Below are 26,961 nucleotides of genomic sequence, written 5' to 3'. Positions count from 1 at the left end.
GAGTGAGTGAATGGTTGTTTGTCTCGTTTGTCTCTGTGTCCCTGTGATGGACTGGAGACCTGTCCAGGGTGTCCCCCGCCCCTCGCACAGTGATTGCTGGACATGGGCACCGGCGACCCCCGTGACCCAAAAATGGAAGAAGCGGGTAAAAGAAAATGGATGGATGGATGGGTGGATTTTGCACAGTGAGTAACACTTGGATTACAAATTGAGACAGAGTGACAAGCACATCAAATATTAACTGAATATTTGTAAAGTGACTGAATTATAAGAATGTGGTTTTTGTTTTCTTTTATCTAAAAAGTGGATGTGATGGCAATGACTCCAAAAATTAATTAGCTATAAATATACATCCAATGATTATCTCCAAACATTGAAGTTTGTCCAGTGATTCTTGATATTTTGCCAACAGACACAGACTCAATAATAACTGTATTATCAAGGTTTTAAACAAAGGACGGTTAGTGCTCAAAACATGTCCCATCCGTCTTAGCTACACAAAGTTTTAGGTCAGTATCTGTAAATTACACTAACATCCAATTTTGAGTTGTTGTTTTTTTAATCAAAGACTTTTTATTAACACAAACAACAGAACAGAAAAACAAACAAAAAACTCACGCCCCTCCCCACTAACACCAGATCAGCTACACATACATAAATGTCTTATACTGGGATTTACATATTTTCGACATATGACACAAAAGGCTGCCAGGTGTCCCAGAATGTTTTTGCAGAACCTTTCAGGGTATATCTGATTTTTTTCTAAATGAATATAATACATTACTTCTCTTATCCACTGTTCACATGCTGGGGGCTGGGGGCCCTTCTAGTTGCACACAATGAGCGTCCTGGCCTGAAGAGAGCCAAACACAATCACTTCCTTCTCCTACTTGCTGAAGGACTTATCCACAGGGGCCACCCCAAACAGGGAGATGAGTGGGAATGGGTGTACAGTTTTTCAACAAATCATTAGAGGAGGTGTCAAAATTGCCAAAAAGTCCACAGTTTGGGTCAGGTCCAGCATGTATGCAGGAGTGTAGCTGGAGTTTGTTTATAATGATTACATACAGGGTTGAGGTCAGTTTTGATCTTAGACAGCTTGTCTTTGGACCAGTGCAGCCAGTGCACCACCTTGAATTGAATTATAGCATGTCTCAGATTGATTGGGGATGAATATATGTTCTGAATGATCTTTCACCAGACTGCGTCTGATATGGGTTCCTCCAGGTCCATTTCCCTTTTCAGTTTAAGAGATTCCAAACTGGTCTCATGGTCTGAGTTGAGCAGTGTATAGATCTTACTAAGGGCCCCCTTGGTATCAGACCTGCATTCCAAAATCTTAACCACAAAATGTTTAGAGGGGTAAAAAGGGAAACAATCAGTTAGACCTCACAAAATGTCTCAGCTGAAAATATCTGAAAAACTGTGACTTGTGAATATTAAACTTCTGTACCAGCTGCTCAAAAGCGGCAACTCTCCCATCATCATAGAGCTCACAACATGATCACACCCCCCTCAAGACCCAGGTGTCAACAGCTGTATCAGATACTGAGGGAGTAAACAGGATTATTTGATACAGGTGCCACAAACAGTAACTCTGTAGAGTTAAATGCCCTCCTGAAAACTGATTCCAGATCTTAACCATCCAGATCACAACTGGGTTAGAAGTGTAGGTTGATACTGACTGTTTGAAGGCAGCTGAGAGCAGAGTAATGCAGAGGGGGTGCTAGATCTAATTGAGGCCCTCTCCAAGGCCACCCAACTGGGAGAAGGAGACATTTTTGAGTTTTTAATGATGGTTGGCTGAGGTAACCATCTTGACTGAGGTTGACTTAAAAATATATTTACTTGTAGATGCTCATCTGTTTCTTACTTTCAGCACTTTTTAAAATTTGTCCACTTTTCCATGACATATTAACAGTTACACCAACCCATGCACATGTGAATGTAAGCTCACACAAACATTATCACCCACCTTCACCTTTAAGTTTTGAGCTATCAACATTTAAATTGATTAAATTGATTTTTCTTAAACAGTCATTTAAGCAATAATATTTCTTAAATCATCATCATCAATTAAAACATATTAGTCAAATCTTTCTTGTCTACATTTGCACAGGAATCCAACAAAACTGATGTGTTTTTTTCCCCAAGAGAAAATGTAGTAAAAAAAAAGATCTTTTCATTTTAACGATCAGTAGGTTCCTGTACAGCAGAGGCTCACCCAGTTTCCACCAGGTCCCATATCCAAGTCTCTGGGAAGAAAGTGCGGACTGTCTCGATTGGTTCAGCGCTGGGAGCGAGGGATCCTCCAAGCCCTGGAGGCCCGCTCATAGCTATTCTGTCTGGCGCAGCCATTGCATTCACTCTTGAATACTGAACACCAAACCCACTGTAACCTGTAAAAAACCAAACAGGATCAAATTAAATTAGTCATGTCACACTTGACTGGTAATGAAAAGTTACCATGGTGGCATACCTAAATGATATTCTCTTCCCTTAAATCTGAGGCAGGAGGGCACTTTTATTTGCAAGTTTGTTGCCACCTTCAGCCCTACATCCTGCATAATCCACATAAACATGCAAAGTTATGCTTTAACTGCATTAAAACAACACAAATACTATTTTATGAGCTGAGCCATTTGACTCTGGGGTCTATATCAATGGAGAAAACTCCACACTGTTTCTAAAGTCTCATTAAATTTCAATTGCAGGAACAGAATGACTGGTTTTGGATACAATGACTTCAAAAACTATAGTGTACTGTATCTCAAAAATGGTAGCCAGCCCATGTCCAGTAGGAGCCTGGACGTTTACAATAATTTATTCACGTTCTACATTTGCTGTTAAAACCATACCTGGAAAATTTTATGGGCATCTTTCTGATCTTCACCAGGATAAGGCAGAACATATCTCTTTGGCCTCATATGTAAACATGGTGTGGAGTCTTGAATTTGATAAGGGGTATATGTTACTTTTCTGACAGGCAGCAAGTTGAAAATCTAGGGGAAAAAAACAACAAAAAACTAACATTACTTAAAATACATATACAATCATACATAACAGAATACATATCACCCAGTGCGTTTTATGCCACAGTTTTAGACTAAGACCTTCTAATGCTGAGAAATGACATTAAAGACGTTTTGGTCACTTGTGTAAATTACTTCAATCAGTATGCCTGTGATACTTCCATCTCCGTCTACTACTACTACTGCTTGTCTATAGTTGGGTTGCAAAAGCAACACATCAAGGAGAGAAACCCAGACATCCCTCTCCCCAGTGACACTTTTCAGCCCGTCCTGGGAGTGCCCAAGGTGCTCCAAGACCAGAAATTATGCACAATCCCTCCAGTGAGTTCTGGGTCTGCCCTAGGTCTTATCAGTGGGATGTGCCAGGAAAACATGCAAAGGGGGCATCTTATTCAGATGCCCAAACCACTTCAACTGACTCCTTTCAATGCAAAGGAGCAGTATCTCCTCCCCAGGCTCCTCCTGGATGACAATGCTCCTCACCCTATCTCTAACGCTGAGTCTGGCCACCCTATGAAGGAAGCTCATTTCATCCATTTGTATGTGGGATCTCATTTATTCAGTCATGATTGAAACCTCATGACTATAGTAGAGGGTTAAAATGTAGACAGACCAATAAACTGAGAGCTTGGTCTTTCGACCGAGCTCTTTCTTCACCTTTGACTGACCGAAGCAATGCCCTCATTAATGAGGACAAGGCCCCAATCTGTCAATCCATCTCCACCTCCATTCTACCATCACTTGTGAACAAGACACTCGGATACTTAATCTCCTCCACCTGAGGCAAAGACTCAAACCCAACCCGGAGGGAGCATATGTCCCATTTCTGGTCAAGTATTTCTGTGTTCTAATGAAATATTGCATGATTCCTTAGTGCTTGAAGTATGTGTTCAGGATGACTTCTAGCAATGGAGTTTTAATCATTTTTGTATTTTCTCAGGTCAGTTGAATTTGGAGGCATCTTTGAATTGTGATATTTTCAAAAGTCAGTTGGTTGATGTACATCCAACTTTGTAAAAATTCCATTATAATCCTTACAGTTGTTTATAAAATATTTTGTTAACAGATTTGACTAAACTCCAACATTTAATGTTAAATTTGAGGCAAAGCTCACACTAAGTCATTCTTGAGTTTATGTGTACACTACACAATTTCTTTGCAAAATACCTATGAAACTGACCTATTGAGTTAGAGACAATTTTGCATTTTAGGGTCTATTTATTGTAGTAGTCATTTATCAGGTTGACTTCAAAAAATAGTCACTGGTAGATGTGCATCTAATGAATGCTTTGTGTTAATTAATAAAAATGTGTCTAGTGATACAAAAGATACTTTGGTAAACTCACACCCAAACATGGGCTAAAACATTTATCACATGCCTTTGCCTTTTGGTGGCGGGTGATAAACATGGCAATCTTTTAATAAAAGTAATATATGTAATGTAATAATATGTATAATATGTAATGTAATAGTAATGTATAATATTTACTGTACTGTAAATAATCTGCCATTCTCAATGTTCCAATACTTATTGAACATTATTATTGATATTGTTTATCTTATTTCTTATAAATTATATTGTTTATTAACATTTTAGGAACTTTTGTGTGAAATCTTTAAATCTTTTTATCTTATTATCTGTTGCTGCTGTTGCTGCTGATACACTGGAATTTCCCATCCGTGGGACAATAAAGGCTGTTTCTATTCTTCTATTCTATTCTGTTCTATTCTATTCTATTCTATTCTATTCTATTCTATTCTATTCTATTCTATTCTATTCTATTCTATTCTATTCTGTTCTGTTCTATTCTATTCTATTCTATTCTAATACATAAATACATAAGAGAATCCAAGACCTTTCCATTTAATCTTAAAGCATGTATAAAGTTAAAGCTTGCTAAAAGCTAATTTGTTAGCAGTTACCTTATCAGCATTCAGAGTCTTTCCCGGCTCTTTGACGAGGACACTCTGATCGACGGCACTGACACCACACAAAGAATCTGGCTGAGCAGACAGATGCATTTTGGTCTCCTCTCCTGGCACAGCAGAAGATGTAGAAAACTCCAGTGACACCTGATGTGAACATACAAACAAAATTAATCTCATTTTCTTTACACTTTGGAGGCATCAAAAGATGACTCGACAATAAGTCACCAATCCATACTATTACTTCTATTATTCATTATTCATTCACCACCAAACTAATAATCAGCTAAGTATTTAACTTGTGAGAATTTAGAGGACACTTGCATATTTGTAACAATGCATTGTATTGTTTTTATGTCAAAACCCTTATCTTCTGTAGTAGTTTCATAAGGGACTGATTGAAGCAAACTTTGATTTGATCTTCTTCTTCTTCTTCTTCTTTCGGCTTTCCCTCTTCACGGGTCTCCACAATGAGTCATCCTCCTCCATCTCACTCTGCCCTCTGCATTCTCTGTCCTCACTCCAAGTACCTCCATGTCCTCTCTAACTCCATCAATATGTTTCCTCTTTGGCCTTCTTCTTTGTCTTTTTCATGGAAGCTGCATTTCTAACAGCCTTCTACCAATATACCCACTGTCCCTCCTCTGGACATGTCCAAACCATCTCAGTCTGGTCTCTCTAACTTTATCTTCCAGTTGTTCAACCTGTGCTGTATCTCTGATGATCTCATTCCTAATCACATCCATCCTTGCCACTCCTAAGGAGAACCTCAACATCTTCGTTTCTGCCACTTCCAGTTCTTTCTCCTGTCTTTTTGTCCATGTCTCTGTCTCCAGACCATATAATATAGCTGGTCTCACCTCTGTCTTGTAAACTTTTCTTTTGACCTTTGCTGACACACTTTTGTCACAAATCACTCCTGAAACTTTTCTCCATCCACTCCATCCTGCTTGAATTCTCATTTTCACCTCTTTACCACACACCCCATATTCCTGGACACTGGACCCAAGTACTCGAAGTCCTGCACCTTCTTGGCTAACCTCTTTCTTTGAAAAGCTCCCTACACTGCACTATACCTGTCTAAATAAAGGTTGAATGAATTCCACCACCAGGTTTCCTTATCTCTGTCCAGATGACACACCAATTACCTTCCTACCTGTATCTCTAATTACTCTTGCTGTAGTAGTCCAGTCATTTGGAAGCTCTTTCTTACCACCCAGAGCCTTTAACAGCTCCTCTCTGAATTTCTCACAACATTCTTCCTTTTTCAGCTTCCACCATTTGGTCTTCTTCTATGATTTTCTTCTCTTTCTCTTCTTCACAACAACAGTCATTATACACACACAACCATCGGATGCTGTCTGGCCACGCTCTCCCCTGCCAAAACCTTACAGTCCCCAATGTCCCTCAGGTTTCCTCTTCGACACAGAATGTAGTCGACCTGCGTACTCCTTCCTCCACTCTTATAGGTCACTGTATTGCCCCTTTTCCATAGTACCTCTTAGTACCGGTACAGTATGGTTCAACTTGACTCAGTATGGTACATGTTGTGTTTCCATAGCCCCTTTCATTATGCTTTCAGTACCGGTTCCAGTGGGCAGGGCTCAAATTGACATCACGCGCCTTACCAGCTGGTGGCGGTAAGACCTTGGAAACAGGTTTCAGTACAGGGTGAGAATTTATTTTGAAGTTTCTGGTAAATTAAAAAGAATACAGATTATTAAACGGATATACATATATATTTATATATATATATATATATATATATATATATATATATCCTTCTAATAAACTTATAATGAACTTTTTATTTCACCATTAAATCTCTGATGAACCAGATTCTACAAAATCATCTATATTTAAAATTTTCTAGCTTTTCTTCATAGTTTTATGTATTTGCACTCGTTTCGACTTTTATTGTTCAATTTAGATGTGTGGTTTTGTTTCTTGATCACAGATATTTATTTTATTTAGCTTTGCTTTAAAGTTTAATGCTTGTTTTGTGATTTATACATCTGTGGGTCAGAATAAAGTTGGAACTAAAAGCTGTATCTCTTCTTTAAACATTTTTGAGGGAAATATTCCAGAGAGATCCAAAAATTTTGTGTCTTTTTATGATTTTTTCAGCTGAGTTAACTTTAACAGATTATTTTAATAGTCATTAAAGTGAAAACAGAATTTCATGATAAAGCCGGCACCATTTATTTATTGTAATTGTCACTGATAAAAAATATATATATATATATATATATATATATATATGTATATATACTTTTTTTTTCTCCTCCTTGAATCGCCACCTTGTTGTGGTGGAGGAGTTTGTGTGCCTGAATGATCCTAGGAGCTATGCTGTCGGGGGCAATTAAAATGGCCCCTGGTAGGGTCTCCCATGGCAGATTGGTCTGAGGTGACAGGCCAGACAAAGAGCGATTCAGAAAAATTTCATGGACGAGACAAAACAAGGAACTCAGTGTCCCTTGCCCGGACGTGAGTTACCGGGACCCCAACGTGGAGCCAGGCCTGGGGGAGGGGCTCATTGGCGAGTGCCTGGTGACCGGGTCTCTACCTATGGGGCCCGGTCAGGCTCAGCCCATAGTAGCAGTATAGGTTTGCCTTCCTGTGGACCCACCACCAGCAGGAAGGGTCATAAAAGTTGGGTGCATGATGCTATGGGCAGTGGCTGAAGGCGGGGACCTTGGCACTCTGACCCTGGCTAACCAAAGCTGGCTCTTGGAACATGGAATGTAAGGGGGGTGCTCCGTGACTATGGGATTGGAGGCCCATTGTAACGGGCTGTTCAGTCCCTATGCAAGCCGTGCGAGAGTTTAGGTCGCATTGCCGGTATTAAGTTGGACCCCTTCAGGGTGGGAGTTGGACTCTGCCAGGGATGCCCGTTGTCACCAATTCTGTTCATGAACTTTTAGGGACAGATTTTCTCGGAGCAGCCAGCTGGCAGAGGGTTTCCGATTTGGTGGCCTCAGGATTCCATCTCTGCTCTTTGCAGATGATGTGGTCCTGTTGGCGTCATCTCACTGTGATCTTCAGCTCTCACTGGAGCAGTTCAAAGCTGAGTGTGAAGGGCTGGGATGAGAATAAGCACCTCCAAATCTGAGGCCATGGTCCTCAACTGGAAAAGGGTGGGTTGCTCTCTTTGGGTCGAGGGTGAGGTTCTGCCTCAAGTGGAGGAGTTCAAGTATCTCAAGGTTTTGTTCACGAGTGAGGGAAGAATGGAGTGTGAGATTGACAGACGGATTGGTGCAGCATCTGCAGTATTGCGGACTCTGAACCAGTCTGTTGTGATGAAGAGAGAGCTGAGCTGTAAGACAAAGCTCTGTTTACCCGTCAGTCTACATTCCTACCCTCACCTATGGTCATGAGCTCTGGGTAATGACTGAAGAATGAGATTGCGGATACAGGCATTTGAAATTAGTTTCCTCCGCAGGGTAGCTGGACTCTCCCTTAAAGATAGGGTGAGAAGTTCAGTTATTTGGAAGAGACTCAGAGTAGAACCACTACTCCTCCACGTGGAGAGGAGCCAGTTGAGGCGGGCATTTGGGCATCTGGTAAGGATGCCCCTGGGCACCTTCCTAGAGAGGTGCTTCGGGCATGTCCAACTGGGAGGAGACCCCGGGGAATACTCAGGACATGCTGGAGAGACTATGTTTCTCAGTTGGCCTGGGAACACCTTGGAATCCTCCCACAAGAGTTAGAAGAGGTGGCTGTGGAAAGAGATGTCTGGGCCTCCCTGCTCAAGCTGCTGGGCCTGCAACCCCACTTTGGAATAAGCAGAAGATAATGGATGGATGGATGGATAAAATATTTTTAAATACTACCACCTGTCTGCTGGGATCAGGGTTCGGCCTTTGTGAGCAGGTGAGGCCAGGGTCCGGGCAATGGCCTTCTGTGACTCAGCAGCTCGTATGATCCTCTGTGGTGACCAGAAGTGCTCGAAGCCTGCAGAGCATGCAAGGCCGGGATCCAGAGCATGCAAAGCTGGGATCCAGAGCCCGTGCCCCGAGTCGGCAGCATGGAGGATTTTCCGCGGGTACCTGCGAGGCTTGGAGCCGGGGAGGTGACACCCTGCACGGCCTGATGGGGCTCCGAAGCTCCGGTGGAGGGGGCCGGGGATACCAGCGGAGCTCCATCTAGCTCGCTCAGAATTTTTTCGCCCGTTACCAGGCACAAAAGTTGCCTGCTCTTTAGCATTAGACAACAATGTTGTCATTATTGTTTTTAAATGGACTGTACAGCACCTTTCTATCTGATCAAGATTCTCAAAGCGCTTTACAACACAATCTGTGCCTCATTTACCCATTCATACAGCTCTCTACTAGATATCTACTAAGCTAATTGAACAAATCATTCTAAAGAGACTAATCAGTGCTTTATCACATTCATACACTGATGGGACACACATAGGAGGCAATGAGGGGTTCAGTGTCTTGCCCAGGGATACTTCGGCCTGTGACTGCTAGTGGATTCGAACCCCCAACTCTTGCATTGGAGGATGACTGCTCTAACCACTCAGCCACAGCCGCCCTCTTTTAAAGATTTTAAAATCCTTAAAATAGGTCCAGCCGCTCCTTGAGTTCGAACACTGATAATTGCAAATGGCAGATCTTGATGATATGAAAAGTTTCTCAACAGCCAGTGACTCCGCCCCCTGACCAATCAGTGACCGACAGTGTTCTGATATCATGTTTTGGTGCCGGCTCAGCTCAATTGGTACCACAGAGAAGAAGGGACCAAGAAAGTTGCCACTTCCACGAAAAAGTGCTAGTGGAAATGGGCTCAGAAGCGTAATGAACTGAGTCAAGCCATGCTGAAGGGGAGCAATGGAAAAGGGGCTTGTGTTCCTCCCTCATTTGGAAAAAAGTGTTGACTACAGCCATTTCTATTCTTTTGGCAAAATCCACCATCTGTCCTTCCTGGTTTCTTTCCCTGACACCAAACCTACCCATCACTTCCTCATCCCCTCTGTTTTCTTCACCAACATGTCCATTCAGGTCTACTCTGATCACCACTCTCTCCTCCCTGGGAATATTCTCTATCACTTCATCCAGATTTTTGCTAAATGTATCTTTCTCCTCTCCATCACATCCAACCTGTGGAGCATAACCACTGATGATGTTTAGCATCAGACCTTCTACTTCTACCTTCAGACACATCACCCTATCTGACACTCTTTTCACCTCTACTACATTCTTTGCCAACTCCTCCTTCAGGACCACCCCTACTCCATTCCTCTTTCTATCCACACCATGGTAAAACAGTTCGAACCCTGCTCCAATGCGGCGAGCCTTGCTGCCCTTCCACTTGGTCTCTTGGACACATAAAACATCGACATTCCTTCTCTGCATCATGTCAGCCAGCTCTCTACCTTTGCCTGTCATTGTCCCCACATTTAGAGTTGAAACCCTCAGTCCTACATTCTTGACTTTCCTCTTCTCCCTCTTTTTCCTGACATGTTTTCCTCCATGTGCTGTTAGGCAAACTAACAGTAACACAATTTCTGCTGGCACCGTTTGTCAACAGCACCAGTGGCGGTCATTGTTAACCAGGACCTCGACCAGTCCGGTATGGTTTCGCTTTGATGAACTTGCATTATGTTTTTAGCAAAAGTGTTTTGTGTCGGATGCTCTTCCTGACACAACCCTCACCATTTACCGGCACAAAAGATACACTGGCTTGTGCTCCCTAGTGGCTGGCTTTTTGATTTGATCTTCAAAGCTACAGAAAAAAGACACAACTTTTGCTCAGCACGACAAGATTCACAAAGTGATTAGCTGCCTAAAGTTATTCCACCATACCTCTATGATACCATTACTTTTTACAGATGGTGCCATTTTGCCTTTTCTTACTGACCTTATTACTAAAGCATTTCTCAGTGGGAAAGTCAGCACTATGAGCAATCACATCTTTGCTGGAGAGGACGGCGTAAGCCACAACCTGGATCTCTGGCGCCATGTCTGTAGACATTGTCAGCTTAAAGGACACCATACCATCATTTACTGAAAAAGAAACAGAATTACATGTGATATATTTGGCAAACAATCTAAAAAGCATACACAAATCTATAAAAAAAAAGGTATTTTTTTAAGTATTCAAATCTAAAGAGAATTGTTGTGATTCTAAAACCAAACGTACAATCTTTACACACCTGCTTTATCTTCCAATTGTACCTGTTTTCGTCCCTGGATGACAATTGCTCCTCTAGATAAAACCTGAGGATTTTTTAGAATAATTAATATGTAGCAGTAAATCATTTTTTACCTAGTCAGTGAATATGGACCAATTTGTTTTCTGTACCCACGTTGTTCTGTAAAAATCTTACGGGTCAGGGGTGAAGCTTGGGGTGCTGTGATGAATTGGCTTATTTTTAAAGCCACTTCATCGCATGATTAAATGAAACTCTCAAAAGGACCCTTTTTACCAGAAGAAGTGTCAGATATCTACATTGAGCTACATTTCATTTTAGTTATTGATAATGAAGAAAAGTCCTTTGGATATCCAATACAATTGTAAATATTCAAAACTACTAAAGTAAACATGTCAATAGGGTTATAGGGTTTGTGGTAGGAGGGTTAATAAAAAGTAGTTTAGTGATACTCACCAGATACACAATATCTACAGAACCCTTGGGTTCATGCACAAAAGTGTACAGAACACTAATCTCCTCTTCTTTATCACAAGAAAGTGTTGTATCCCTCTTTAACTCCAGTGAGCTGACTGTTTTGGTGTCATGAGAAGCAGGTTGGGAAATGGACACAGTGTGAGCTCCTATATCATAGTAAGCAGTTCTATATCCAGGATACTCCAGAGTTGGTGAGTTGCTTACCTGTTCATAAAAAATAAATAAAAAATATCAGGCTCCTTATAGATAAAACACAAGTTGAGAGCATTTGTTAATTTATTTTAAACAGTATAGATGACTGACTTGATTTCATGAAAAAGATGTAAAGTGACTGACCTTAGATCTGTGCCATACTTACATAGAGTTTCACATCTCCACTAAACGTGTCTGTGCTAAGAGAAAAGGTGGCAACACCATTTATGTCAGTTGTGAGATTCTGCACCAATTGTGCAGACCACCTTTCACCCGTAAACAGGTAGAGCTGCATGTTACCAATGGATGTGCCATTGTAATGCACTGCTTTAACCTGTGGAAAAAGTGTTAGATTACTGAGGCTGTAAAATACATTACCCGGTTTTGTGTATTACAAGTCATAAATATGTAAAGTGAAATGTACTTACCTTTCCTTCTATATTTTTTCCTTGTTCATAAATCTTGGGAGTGTCAACAAAGGTGATATTTCCAATAACATATGATATCCTTATGTTATTCCTTTGTGAATGTGAAACACCTGAATATAACAAGCCATATGTCAGTTATATTAAAGTCAGTATTATAATTCTCATTTAAAGAAAAAGTATGGTAATAGTTTTACATGATGTCAGCTAAAACATTACTTAAAGTACCTCATCAGCTGTGGCATAAGTCATAAAGCATAAAGTATGAAGAAAAGTCCTGAATGGGCCCAAAACCAACCAAAATCAGTTTTCTGGCTTATAAAAACAAATCTCCCAGAAAGAACATATCAGTGTGAAAGACGGATACATTTAACTACTATTAAACTTTTACACTTTTGCATGACCTTTGTTTAGTTTGTTGCTATTTTCTCAACAAAATCTTCTGTGCTACTGTACTACTAATGTGTGTTGTGCATAAATTGTGTATATGCCAATAATATTGAGGCTGTAAATGTATCAGTCTTCCTGATCTGCACATCTAGTTAGGCCATGAGTTACTAAACTCTCAGAATCAGCATATATACAACTTCTGCTCAGCAAACATATTCACATAATAACACGTACAATGGTTGAGAGAACAGCAGCAAACTAAATGTAGATGTTTCACATTAGCTAATGTAGTGTTTTTCACACAAATATTTTGAATGGTTGATAAGCCTGAGGGGCTCTTCTTTGGCTAGCCATTAGCTGTGCCTAGCCAAAGACTTCTGCCCTTTTCTCTAAACTCCGTGCTCTAACTAATGTCAAGATTATTAAGTAACTGACTCGAAACTAACTACTGAAAACTTTTAAACAGAAAAACACTCCCAAAAATGAGCAGACCATTTCTTTTAGAAAAGGAGTGTGGTATAAAAGGAAGACTCGCCTGTTCCCTCCTCTTCCACCATGGCACTGATGTCAAATCGATCCTCCAATACCTTTTTGTCAATTTTGGTGAAAGTTGATATCTTGAATTCAAATGTAGCACATCCTGTTTTATCTGTCTAGAATGTACAAAGATAGGAGGACATGTGGATAGACAATGTGAAAACACTGAAATTTAGGATTAGAAAATGACTAACTTGACTTTAGCAAATGTGTTTAGATAATCCTGAGTAAAATTATCCGATAATTATTAACTTCTGGGTAAAATAGTTTATCGGAAATAATTTTGTTTTGTTGTTTGCACAGTGAATGATTTATTGGACTGTTCTGTTGCTCCTCATCACTAGAGCGTACAGTTATGACAGTGTAAGGCAGAAGAGACTAATGGAAGAAGGGAGTGAATAATACAGAAAGTCAAGTTCTGTATGATTGTCAGCAATTGTTGGAATAATTCCATCTATCCATCCAATGTCTGCTTCTTGTTACAGAGACAAGTTCCAGGGTAGCAGCTTGAGCAGAGACCCACACATATTTCTACAGCCACCTCTTCTGGGAGGACTCCAAGGCATTCCCAACCCAGCTGAGAGACACTCTCTCCAGAGTGTCCTGGCTCTTCCCTAGTCTCCCTAGGGAGACATCCAAAGAGCATCCTTACCAGACACCAACCTGAATTAGCTCCACTCATTGTGGAGGAGCAGGGGCTCTGCTCAGTTTCTCTTGGAAAAATCAGATTCCACCCCATCTCTAAAGGAAAGAACAACAACCATGATAAGAACTAATTTTGATAGTTTGTGGCTACAATCTTGTCCTTTCAGTCACTATCTAAAGTTTGTGGCCATAGATCACAAAATGAACATAGATTGATCAATAGGCTGAGCTTTGTCTTGAAGCACAACCATTTCTTCACCACACGACAACAGTACCAAGTATGCAATACTGAAGAACCCACTGTCGATCTTGTAGATCATTCTGATAAATTATTGTGTTTGTGCTATGTATGGACTACAACAGATACCATACTTGCAAGAAGTATGTACAGTATGCTCATGAGGTTATAGGTCAATCTCTTGTCTGATGCTGCTTGTTCATCACTACTCGCTGATAGGGTGATGTAAGATAGTTGCTGCCAGTTCTAAATAAAGTGACAAAACTCAAGTATGGACTCTTCACTCATTTGGATATGTCAGAAGATGGTATGGATCAGTCGTCTACGTTTTTTTTTGGAGGGGTGCCGAGGTTGGCCAAGGACAGTGCCAGTGAGAATCCAAGAGTCCTGAAATGATGACACAATGTTTATTCAGTCGGTTCCCTCTGATTGGTCCGTGGACTTCCTCAGCAGTGGGGGGGGGGGGGGGGGGGGCAGATTTACAGAGCCTCCTTGCAAATTGAGATAAGGTGGCCTGCCAAGGCCAGCCGAGGGAGCCAAATTCAGGTAAACAACATTTGTTATGGAGACAGGCAGAACTTTACTGATTTATATCTGCCTTGAATCTTTGCTGGTCTCACGAAGATTTCAAAACATCCAAATTAAGTGTACACACCACTGGTCCGTGCCTGAGAATATTCCCCAAGATCTGATACATCCATCCATCATTTTTTTTTCTATAGAGATGAGTTAGTAATGGAGTATGGCATCATCATCAAAGGTCACAGAACTGTCATCACAGAGTCCTTACAGCAAGAATGCATCACCATCATGCACAGGAGCCACCCAGGCTTTGAAGCCACAAAGTGCAGAGCTAGAGGCATAGTACTTTGGTCAACTATCAACAAAGACATTACAAAATAACTGCTCTCCTACACAGTATGTAACAGTACCTGACCACACCAGCAGTAGGAAGCCTTAAAACCACACTCGGTACATGCTCTGCTCTGGTCAATAGTCACCACAGACATGTTTGAGTGGCATGGACAACAGTACGTTGCTATATGACTCATACTCAGGATGGTTTGAAATTGACCTTCTCTGGGATATATCGTCAGCAACTACAATCACAAAATTTAGAAATGTTCCTGTCCATGGAGCACCTCACACTCTGATTTCTGGCAATGCTAGACAGTACACCAGTCAGCGTTTCAAAGTGTTTGCTGAGCAGTGGGATTTTGTTCACGTAACAAGCAGCCCTGAATCCCCACGATTGAATGGACTGGCTGAACGGGGCACTCTATAGTGCTAAGCAGCTAATGGAACAGTCTCATAAGGATGTGACAAACATTTTTCTCAACTTACTGAACATCAGGAATGTCCCTCGTGACAAAATATTGGACTCAACTGCAGAGCACCTAATGTCCAGACAGACATGCTCAACATTTCCTGTCAACACCACACTGCTGGCACCTGCCCCAAAGAACAGAAAACATACTGTATCTCTATGCATCTCAAAAAGAAAATACTAATTCAAAAGCAATACTATGATGCAACTAGTCACCCACTAATGCCGCTTGCAGAAGGACAAGTCATCAGGTTGCAGATGACCAAGGGACAGAACCATCTTGGCACAGTAAATTCAAATTCAAAAATACTTTATTAATCCCAGAGGGAAAATAAATGTTGTTTTAACTCATCATCCTGGTTTCATTAAAGAGTTGTTATAGATGCTGATGGCTGTGGGCAGGAAGGATCTCTTGTAGCGGTCTGTCCTACAACAGATCTGAAGAAGCCTCTGACTGAAGACACTCTGTTGTTGTATGACAGTCTGATGAAGAGGATGCTGAGGGTTGTCTATAATGTTCTTCATTTTTTGAAGAATCCTTTTTTGTACAATCATCTCCAAAGGTTCTAGAGGAGTCCCCAGAACTGAGCCAGCCTTCTTTATGAGCTTGTTGATCTTTTTTAAGTCACTTGCTCTGGTGCTGCTACCCCAGCAGATGATGGCAGAAGAGACGGCACGCTCTACAACAGACTTATAGAAGATATGCAACATCTTGCTGCAAACATTGAAGGACTTCAGCTTTCTCAAGAAGTACAGTCTGCTCTGTCCCTTCTTGTAAATGGCTTCACTGTTGCATCTCCAGTCCAGTCTGCTGTCTAGGTGAACCCCGAGGTATTTATACTTCTCCACCACCTCCACTTCATCTCCCATGATGGAAATAGGGTTGGACCTGTTCCTGTTTCTCCTTAAATTTACAATCATCTCCTTTGCTTTGTTCACATTCAAGATGAGATGATTGTTTCCACACCATACTACAAAGTGGTCCACCAGTTTCCTGTACTCAGCTTCGTGTCCATCTCTGATACACCCGACCACTGCAGAGTCATCTCAATATTTCTGCAGATGACAGGAGTCTGTTTTGTACTGGAAATCTGAGGTGTACAGAGTGAAAAGGATTGGTGAGAGTACAGTTCCCTGTGGTGCTCCTGAGCTACTGACCACCTGGTTAGACACACAACCCTTCAGTCTCAAAAACTGTGGTCTTGTTTGTCAGGTAGTCTTTGATCCAGGTGATTGTTGAGGCCTCCAACTGAGTCTTCTGGAGTTTCTGATAAAGCAAATCAGGCTGGATTGTGTTAAATGTACTGGAGAAATCAAAGAACATGACTCTCACAGTGCTGTCTGCCTTTTCTAGATGACAGTGAGTTTGCTGAAGCAGGTGTATAATGGCATCTTCAACTCCAAGTCCATGCCAATAAGCAAACTGCAGTGGGTCCTGATATGTGCTTGTTTGTTTAGTCAGGTGGGCCAACAGAAGAGTCTCTAGGACCTTCAGGCTGTGGGATGTCAGGGCAACAGGTCTATAGTCATGAGGACTGATGGGTGAGTTTTATTTGGTACTGGAACAAGGCAGGATGTTTTCCACAACACTGGAACCTTCTCCTGAGTCAGGCTAAGGTTGAAGAGATGCTGCAGAACCCCACAGAGCTGCTCTGCACAGACTTTCTGGACTCTGGGACTGACACCATCTGGATCTGCAGCCTTATAACAGTGAAATGTCGGCCACATTATCTACCCCGAGAGTTCACAGTGACTTTCATCTCTGTCGTCTACATTCCTCCAGACGCTAATGCTAATGAATCACTGCAGGAGCTTCATGATATTATCAGCTCGCTGCAAAACAAACACCCCGAGGCTCTTTACGTGGTAGCCGGAGACTTTAACCACGTGAATCTAAAGGACTGCCTCCCAAGCTTTTATCAACATGTGGCGATTCCAACACGTGGAGACCACACGCTGGACCGTGTTTACACGAACGTAAAAGATGCATACAAAGCCGAACCCCGCCCCCACCTAGGACTGTCAGACCACATCTCAATCTTCCTGGCTCCTGCTTACATGCCCCCGCTGAGACGCTCAAGACCGGTACAAAAGAAAGTTAAATGCTGGATCCAGGACAGTGGCCCCATACTGAGAGATTGTTTTGACCGAACAGGCTGGCAGGTTTTCAGAGAAGCTGCTGAAAATGGAGGTTCGCTTGATCTTGACCAATACACATCCTCAGTTCTGGGTTACATTAGTACATGTACTGACACCGTCTCCACTATCAGAAATGTTAAAAGCTACCCAAACAGAAAACCTTGGCTGAATGTAGAGGTACATACCCTGCTGGAAGCCAGGAACACTGCCTTCAGGTCTGGAAACTCACAGGAGCTGAGTAGGACAAGAAAAGAGCTGGTTGCTGGTATTAAGAGGGCCAAGGGCACATATGCAAAGAGGATCGAGGGTCAATTCATCTCACAAGACCCTCGGAGCATGTGGAGGGGCATTAAGTGCATAAGAGATTATAAAGGAAGGAGCGAACAATGCCCCAAAGACCCATCTCTGCCTGATGCCCTCAACAAGTTCTATGCATGCTTTGAAGACCCGAACAGACCACCCAGCACCAGACTCACCTCACCACCGGATGAAGAGCATCTCAGCGTGACCTCAGCAGAAGTAAGGAGTACCTTCAGGAGGATTAATCCGCACAAGGCAACTGGCCCAGACAACATCCCCGGAAAAGTGTTGAAGGAATGTGCTGATCAGCTCTGTGAGGTGCTGGCAGACATCTTTAACACCTCACTTACCCTGGAGACAGTTCCCACCTGCCTGAAGACTGCCACCATCATCCCAGTCCCAAAAAGCTCTACAGTGACTGGTCTGAATGACTATCGGCCAGTGGCCCTCACCCCGATAGTCGCTAAATGCTTTGAAAAACTGGTCATGACTCACATCAAAACAACCATCAACATCAACGAGGACCCTCATCAGTATGCATACCGTGAGAACCGATCAACAGAGGATGCCATCTCCTCTGTGGTCCACACTGCGCTCAACCACCTGGAGCAGAAAAACTCTTGCATCCGTATGCTCTTTGTGGACTTCACATCCACCTTCAACACCATGATCCCCCAAACCCTGATGGACAAACTATCCACACTAGGACTAAGCCCCTCCATTAGCAACTGGGTACTAGACTTTTTAACAAACAGACCACAGTCAGTGAGGATCCACAACCTCTCCTCCTCCACCATAACCCTCAGCACTGGCTCTCCTCAGGGATGTGTGTTGAGCCCCCTCCTGTTTACTCTGCTCACGTATGATTGTGCAGCTACCCATCCAGGCTGTCACATTGTAAAGTTTGCAGATGATACGGCGGTGGTGGGATGCATCACAAACAATGATGAGTCCAGCTACAGGCAAGAGGTGGAACACCTGGAGAGCTGGTGCAAAGAGAATAACCTTCACAACAATGTGAAGAAGACAAAGGAGATTATTGTGGACTTCAAAAGGAACAAAAACATCTACACCCCCCTGAACATAAGAGGATCTGCGGTGGAAGTGGTCTCCAGCTACAAGTACTTGGGTGTACACATGAATGACAACCTCAGCTGGAGCAACAACACCACCAGCCTGATCAAGAAAGCTCATCAGAGACTCTACTTCCTCAGACGGCTGAGGCGAGCTGGTCTGGGAAGCTCAGTCCTCACCTCCTTCTGCAGGTGTGCAGTGGAGAGCATCCTGTGCTCCAGCATCAACGTGTGGCATGGAGGCTGCACAGCTACAGAAAGAAAAGCTTTGCAGAGAGTGGTGAAGGCTGCACAGAAGTCTGTCGGAATAAGCCTCCCCACCATCACAGACATCTACACCTCCAGATGCAGGAAGAGGGCCACCTGCATCATGAAGGACCCCACTCACCCAGCACACACACTTTTTGCCCCACTCCCCTCAGGAAGGAGGTTAAGGAGCATTAAGTGTAGAACCACTAGACTGAGGAACAGCTTCTACCCTGAGGCTGTTAGACTCATGAATCTCTAAGTACAGTAGAATAATCACTGTGAAAAACCATATCATGTTGCTGCTGATCTGTTTCATGTTGCTGCTGATCTGTTTCAATGTTGATGTGTTCATGCGTGCACATCTGCTTACAGACTCATGTTCATGTTTGTGCTGATGTTCAATGTTTTATGTTATGAGTGCTTAGTGTATATTTAGTTGATGTTATTCTTAGTTCATATCTTAGATGTTATTACTGTTTTTCTTAGACATTTTATTGTTGGATGTAACTGGGACCTTGTGTACATAATTTCGCTCCACCACATGTACCACATGAGGTGCGAATGACAATAAAGAAACTCTGACTCTGACTGACTCTGACTTATTCTGGTTCAGTCTCTCCAGAGCTGCTTCCTCACCTGACTTCTGGAGATGCGGGGGGGGGGGGGTGCAAAGGAGGTATCAGCATCTTCTGATTTGGTTGAAGACCAATAAGTAGAAGAAGAAGGGTCCATGACCGAGGTGGTAGATAAAATATTTGAGGTGTGACAGGACAGCTTTGGGTCAAAGGAGGGTGGTATATCTGTTTGGCTGTGGGAAAGAGAGGATGCTGCTGAGCTTGTTCCTGAACTGAACTTATTGAAGATCGTGTTCAGTTCGTTGGCTCTGTCCAGGCTTCCATCCTCTTGATCCTCCTTCTGCTTCAAGCCTGTGATCTTTTTCATCCCTGACCACACCTCTCTGATATTGTTCTGCTGGAGCTTGCTCTCCAGCTTCTTCTTGTACACTTCCTTGCTGTTTCTGATCTTGACTTTTAGTTGCTTCTGTGTGCTCCTCAATAATTCCCTGTCTCCCTCCCTGAAGGCTCTTTTTTTCTGGTTTAGCAGTTCCTTCAGGTCAGTGGTGATCCAGGGTTTGTTACTGGGGAAGCATCTCACTGTTCTGGTGGGGATGGTGTTGTTTACACAGAAGTTTATATAGTCGGTCACACACTCAGTCATGGCATTGATGTTCTCTCCATGTGGCTGGCACAGTGCATCCCAGTCTGTAGCCTCAAAACAACCCCACAGGGCTTCTTCAGCTTCCATTGACCATTTTCTCACTGTTCTCTTTATTGCAGGTTGCCTCTGAACAAGGAGTTTATATTTTAAAGGAGGTCTGCGAAGAGCCACACTCCTACATCATCAAATCCAATGGCGGCAACTACAGGACAAATCATCACCACATTATGTCTGTTGTTGAGCCGCCGCAACCTCAACGGATCGACCCTGCAGACATTAGTTCCAAACAAACTAACCAAGCCACCCCAGATACTCTCTCTTCCACACCACAGTCCCGGCAAATACTGTACGTAGACCAACACAGGTGCCTGCAGAGCATGCTAGTGAGCAGCAGACCCCTGCGGCTTGCTCTGCTACCAAGTCACATGTCACAGCAATTCCTCGTGTAACACACTCACATCACATGTGAAAGCCAAATCCAAAGTACAGTGACTGAGTTATAAAATTTTGGGAAAAAATGAAGGCATTAATGTTTTGTTTCATACAGAAGTACAATTTTGCTTGTTCGTTACAGATAATGTTGGAATGACTGCTAATTTCTATTGTTTGAAGTAATATCCAACATTAAGTATTCAGTGTTATTTTCACTCACATAGCCCATTCTGATTTCACAGGAGACACCAACAAATAGTAGAGATTATAGATCATTCTGATAAATGATTGTGTCTATGCTAGGTATGGACTATACCAGATACTGTAGTTCCTAGAAGTGCGCATGCTCAAGAGGTTCTAGGTCAGTCTCTTGTCGGATGTCACATGTTCATCACCACTCACTGATACGGTCATGTAAAATAGTTGCTGCCTGTTCTAAATAAATTGACTAAATTATGAACTTCTCACGGGCAGCACGGTGGCGCAACTGGTAGAGCTGCTGCCTCTCAGCGAGCAGGTCCCTTGTTCAAAACCCCGGTCCGGGGGCCTTTCTGGGTGGAGTTTGCATGTTCTCTCCGTGCATGCGTGGGTTTTCTTCGGGTACTCCGGTTTCCTCCCACAGACCAAAAACATGCATGTTAGGCTGATTGGTAACTCTAAATTGTCCCTAGGTGTGAGTGAGAGAGTGAATGGTTGTTTGTCTCGTTTGTCTCTATGTGTCCCTGTGATGGACTTGCGACCCGTCCAGGGTGTCCCCCGCCCCTCGCACAGTGATTGCTGGACATGGGCACCGGCGACCCCCGTGACCCAAAAATGGAATAAGCGGGTAAAGAAAATGGATGGATGGATGAACTTCTCATTCATTTCAACAGATCTCAAGCCTAATTCTATCCTCACTCTTAACCAAAACTCAGAGATAATCAAATTTCTCCATTAAGGCAGCACCTCACTCCCAACCCTACAAAGGCAATCAGCCCTTTTCTAACAGAGGACAGTGGCCTATGTTTTGGAGGCGTTACTCTTAGCTTATCAGTGCTTCTCCACATTCAGTTGTCACTGCTTCACTGAGAGCTGGAGATCCAAATACAAAGACACCAACCACATCAACAGCCCGATTAGTGTTATGTTCAATTAAATTCACCTAATAAAAAAAGTGCTATTAATTTCAAAGTAAAATAACTTACAAGAACATTTAGATATATACATGATAGCAAAAAGACCATGTTAGGTTTGAGAAACTATGGATAATGCCCCCCCACCCCCACCCCCAGAATTCCTTACTTTTTAACTTAGAAAAACATTGTGCAAAACTGAACACAACAAATTCTACCTCTTTTGTTTTTGTGTTTCTTGGCTCAGTTATCTCGAGTTCTTCTGGAGTTCTAGGTTGTACTCCAAAAAAGTAGTGTACAATAGGTCGGGACACCTGAACAATAACAAGTCCTGGCACAGGCTGTCCATATGTGTACCTAATTAAAGTAGAACAGATTGGTGAGTCATTCACTCAACAAAAAGAACCAACCTAATTAATTTAATAATAATTTTATTTTATTTCTAATATTTTAAAATGAATTTACTTACTTTGCACATACTTCAACATCAAATTCTTCTGACCCAATACTTACGTCATCTTTTACATTTAATGTTATGGCAAATTTGGGCAAAACTGGAAAAAAAATGGTGGTTACTATAGTATTTAGATATAACTAGAAAAATACATTTTTTAATTTCTAAAAATATTACCAACATACCATACTTTTCCACCTTGAAGCTGTGATGTGTTTTTCTTTCACCTACTGAGACAATAATTTCGTAAGTTCCTTCACGAGCCTCAGAGTTCAGGGAATAAGAAAGCTGTAGTATTTTGCTATTGGACGTTTCATTGAGCCACTGTCCAATCCTGTTGTCAAAGGGATCCTGTTCAAAAAGTAAAAATAATAAATAAAAATGAGCAGTGATATTCTTCAAATGTTGCAATTTTAATGCCTTCAGTTACAGTTCAGTGACAAAAATACATTTTGATACAATCATTTAAAATTTCTTTGCTATCAGCATGACCCATTTTCAACTACATTGACCCATGACATTTTTCCTAGCCAGCCTACTTTTCGTAATGTGTATTAAAATTTTGTGTACTTTCTTACCTTCATTTCAATGATGTTATACTGCGAGACAAAAGAAAAAAAGGAAGTTAGCTTTTGAATAATAAAAATAAATCAACAAATAACTGATGGACAAAAAAAAGAAATTCAGGGACAAAGTCTCATTTTCTTTCTTTCTTCTTTCATTAGGAGATTAAAAAATGGGGGGAGTATGATGATTTTAAAAAATAATATTGAATATTTAGTATAAAATTGGTGCAAAAATATTTTTGGAGGATCTTCTAAGTCTGACCAAGTTTATCTTTTTCCTCACCTTTTGTTTTGTTTTATTATATGAAAAAATTAACTTTTTTATTTTGCTGTGACCTAAATCATTGAGTTCAAAACTTTCAAACACACGATGCACAGAGTACTTGTGGCAGAGAGGCAAGTGTTTTTGCCCAAAGTATTTAGGCCAAATAAGTATAATGATACCACTACCTGTATCAACCACCGTTTAAGAATTATTCAATCTCCATCCACACAGAAACTTTATTTTGTTACAGATGTTTATTTTTATTGTGATTTTTTTCCTCTCATTTTAGTCTTGGGCTCATTCAGAAATGGCAGAGCCCCCACAACATAAAAAGAGAAGGGAAAATAATTTAAAACTTAAATCACTCACATTGTTTTGTGTAAACAACTAAAACATAAAAATGTCATATTCACACCTCCTGCCTAACCTATGAACCTATACCAGTGGTTCCCAACCCTGGTCCTTGAGGAACACCACCCTGCATGTTTTAGTTGTTTCCCTGCTCCAACACACCAGATTTAGTGATTTAATTACTTCAAGTTCTGCAGAAGCCCATTAATCACCCGTTCATTCAAATCAGGTGTGTCAAAGCAGGAAAACAACTAAAACATGCAGGATGGTGTTCCTCAAGGAGCAGTGTTGGGAATCACTGCCCTATACAATGATTGTTGACATGCTTGCATTTGTGTTGCAGTTACTGGTTTCTCAATTACAGCAAAACCTTTTTGTATGGTCTTCAATGAGCAAAGTGACTAACAAAAACTGTTTTAAATAGAACAGAGCATAACACTCCTTATTACACCAAATAATCTAAAGCTAAAAGGGTTTCGTTAAAAGTATTTTCAACAATACTGAAGCAACTGTTGTAAAGTAAACCTTCCCCAGTGTTCCTCAATGGACACTGGGTTTTCTAATCCTCCATGTTTTCCAGTCAATACCATCCTGTAATGTTGTGATTTTGTAATTTATTGTGACACATAGTCAATGTTTCATTTCGTCATTCCACAAAAATTGATATTTGCTTTTGAATTTTCCATCCTCTTTTTGTTTCTTGTGTTTACAGTTTTTAAGTTTTATGCACATGCTCCACGTCATTTCCCTGTTTCTTATATGTATGTGGCATGGTGTAGATTTGTGTTACAGCATCACACACAGGCCTGGCATAGTTACTACAGCCGCTTGGATCATTTGGTGCATTTCGATGTGGATCAAAACATTTCTGGAAACTTGCTGCTAACAAGAGTAATATTAGAAACAATAAATGAAAGTTCATTTTGGAAAATATCTCAGTGTACAAGGCCTTGGATAACTACATTTTATCTATTAGAAAATAGACAAATTTAGCATTTTTAATTAAACATTTTGTAAATCGAGGGAAGACCCCAAAGTTGATGTCCCACAACTAACAGTGAGGTTCCAACGCTAAATTTGGAAAACACTGGACAAGAGATCAAAGTTCATGCTCAATAATCCAGATAAAAAAATCCAACAAAGTTGTTAGGTCACACAGTGTGAATAAGTGTGAGGAAGCCACTTATGGGACTGAGTTTGTTGTGGCTCCTCGGACTGATGAAGTCCTTTGGATGAAGAAAGAAATGTTTCAACAAAAAAAGAAACCGTCCAGATGACCTGACTTAACTTTGTTGGGCTGGACAAGAGCTTTTTAAAAGTTTTCTGATTTCAGGAAAAACATAAAAATAAAAAAACACCACGATTTACTAAGTACTTTCTCTCAAGGCTTTGACACATTTTTGCTAAATGATAACGTTGTAAAATAATAAAGTTTTTAGCATCTGCTAAAAACATACAAGAAAGATAAGTCAGCACGTGCAAGTTTATCTAAACAGGCTTTGAATTATTAATTAATTGTAGACATAAAGCGACTTTTAGTAAAGAGCATGTGAGCTTTGATCATCCGTGTTTTCAACTGCAGAACTATTTTGTTTAACTCCACTCGATGGGACCAGACTAACGAACATGTCAGATACAAAAACACATTCATAGCTAGGCTTGTGTTGTTGCAAAAGAATAACTGTTTCAGATCCAGACTTTCTTTTCCGTTTTCTAGATGTAGCATTTTCATCATAGATATGTTTTAAAATACCCAAAAAGCAACATCATCATCATTCAATGTTTAAAATCTGATGTGTTTTATGTATTTTGCAAATGTGATTGCAAACAAAGATTACCTGGGTATTACTAGTTATTGCTGTTCAGTAGACAGAAAATGAAAACTGGTTAAAAACAAACAAAGCAACAACAACAAAAACCATCTTGTTCCTTTACTGCAAACCGTGCATGTTCATAATTATGTGTAAAGCTCATGTTGCAGATCACAGAAAATCCTGCACACTACCCTCATGTCATCCTTTATTGCATTTATGCTGTAAAACATTGGTTTAAAAAATGGAACATGAAATACTCACCAGCTCATTGGCAAGTCTTAACTTGGAGTCCAATGTGACAACTCTGAAATGCACTGATGATTACAAAAAAACAAAAACAACACTATTGACATGCTGAACTTAGGACTTTTCAGTAAACAAATGATTAGAAGTAAACCATTTAAATTAGAAGCTCTGGTCTACAAGTACTGTTAACGGTTTGTTGCAGAAGAAGCCACAGCTCATAGTTACCCGTCTGTCCAGGGAGGTAGATGGGTTTATCCGTTTGGATAAAAGTTTTTGGTTGATAGGCTTTGATCATGACTTTTCTGGCTTCTTTTGAGTGAAATGTGTTTCCTCGTACCTCCACCTCAAATGTCTGCACCTCTTCATTTGTTACTAAAGGAACCTGTGACAGAAAGAACTTTAAAACTTTTCAGATCGACATTACAGCTGATCACAAAATGTCTGTTTTCTCAGTCTTACAGAATATTTGAATATTACATTTTAAATGTATTTCTTGACATAACAGATGCAAGACCATTGTGAGTGTTAACCTGAAACTGAATGCAGTCATGAAACTCTGTGCTGGAGGTCTTCTCATACAGAGTTGTGTTCTTGTCTTGGGACCTCAAAGTGACAGTCATGGCCAACATTTCATTGGGCTCCAAGAGGTTCACACAGAATTTAGTCTCAGCTCCAGCCTCAAGAACTGCAGGTATGGTCACCATGTAATGTCTACAGGGAAAAAACTCACACGAGTTACGTCACTCGCCTGATTTGACATTGAAACACAAATCTGTGTTCAGTTTATACACTTGTTTAAAACATAAACTGTAAATATTCTCTTGTTTTAATACTTTTATTAATATTTGATTTAAAACTTACGGTACTGTAGCTGGTTGAGCAACAGATATCCCACACCAAAGGACACAAAGGATCCATGTCCACATCTGACTCGCAGGGCGACCCATGACTGACTGCAATGATCTGCAAAGTAAACATCTGTTATATAGACTGCAGACAGCAGGAGCACCTCCCAGTTTCACCCACACAGCACACACCCACCCTTATCTGACCTTTAGTTTGATTTCAAGGAACCTCACCAATCAGACACAACTATTTACATTTTGAATGTTGGGGTAGTGCATGAAATGGCTGCAAAGTAAATCCCATTAGTTGTTTTCTGAACCTATACGCGATCTCCTGTGAGAGCTATTTTTGAACAAGATGAGTAAAATCCCTTCAAATCATACAATACAGTTTCTAAAAGGTCCTTCAACTTTATGTTGGCAAGTGTTGTTTAAAAGAACTCCACAGGCAGGCACAGAGATAGACCAACAAAGTTGTTTTTTTTTATGAATAAGAATATCTTGTCAAGAATCAACAACTAAAGAAAGATGGATGGATGGATGGATGGATG

General features: G+C 41.2%; 1 protein-coding gene across 1 annotated transcript in view; it reads right to left on the bottom strand.

The window, feature by feature from the left end:
- The window catches only part of LOC119411478 (alpha-2-macroglobulin), a 118,921-nt gene extending 92,402 nt beyond the window's left edge, over positions 1 to 26,519 (bottom strand). Inside the window, exons 1-18 of the mRNA XM_037678429.1 lie at positions 26,427 to 26,519; positions 26,096 to 26,276; positions 25,791 to 25,947; positions 25,581 to 25,633; positions 22,902 to 22,922; positions 22,509 to 22,674; positions 22,339 to 22,423; positions 22,088 to 22,226; positions 13,135 to 13,252; positions 12,213 to 12,322; positions 11,951 to 12,118; positions 11,572 to 11,796; positions 11,119 to 11,182; positions 10,824 to 10,969; positions 4,956 to 5,105; positions 2,859 to 3,002; positions 2,480 to 2,561; positions 2,225 to 2,399 (exon numbers count right to left, since the gene is read on the bottom strand). Coding sequence (XP_037534357.1) covers positions 2,225 to 2,399; positions 2,480 to 2,561; positions 2,859 to 3,002; positions 4,956 to 5,105; positions 10,824 to 10,969; positions 11,119 to 11,182; positions 11,572 to 11,796; positions 11,951 to 12,118; positions 12,213 to 12,322; positions 13,135 to 13,252; positions 22,088 to 22,226; positions 22,339 to 22,423; positions 22,509 to 22,674; positions 22,902 to 22,922; positions 25,581 to 25,633; positions 25,791 to 25,947; positions 26,096 to 26,276; positions 26,427 to 26,512 — 2,270 coding nt within the window. The 5' untranslated portion in view covers positions 26,513 to 26,519. The remainder of the gene's footprint in view (positions 1 to 2,224; positions 2,400 to 2,479; positions 2,562 to 2,858; positions 3,003 to 4,955; positions 5,106 to 10,823; positions 10,970 to 11,118; positions 11,183 to 11,571; positions 11,797 to 11,950; positions 12,119 to 12,212; positions 12,323 to 13,134; positions 13,253 to 22,087; positions 22,227 to 22,338; positions 22,424 to 22,508; positions 22,675 to 22,901; positions 22,923 to 25,580; positions 25,634 to 25,790; positions 25,948 to 26,095; positions 26,277 to 26,426) is intronic.
- Between the last annotated feature and the right edge of the window lie 442 nt (positions 26,520 to 26,961).

The sequence above is a fragment of the Nematolebias whitei genome, chromosome 6, assembly GCF_014905685.2.
Source record: "Nematolebias whitei isolate Nwh7 chromosome 6, NemWhi1, whole genome shotgun sequence".
NCBI lineage: Eukaryota > Metazoa > Chordata > Actinopteri > Cyprinodontiformes > Rivulidae > Nematolebias > Nematolebias whitei.
The sequence above is the reverse complement of the archived record's forward strand: the minus strand, read 5'-3'. Positions and strand labels throughout refer to the sequence as shown.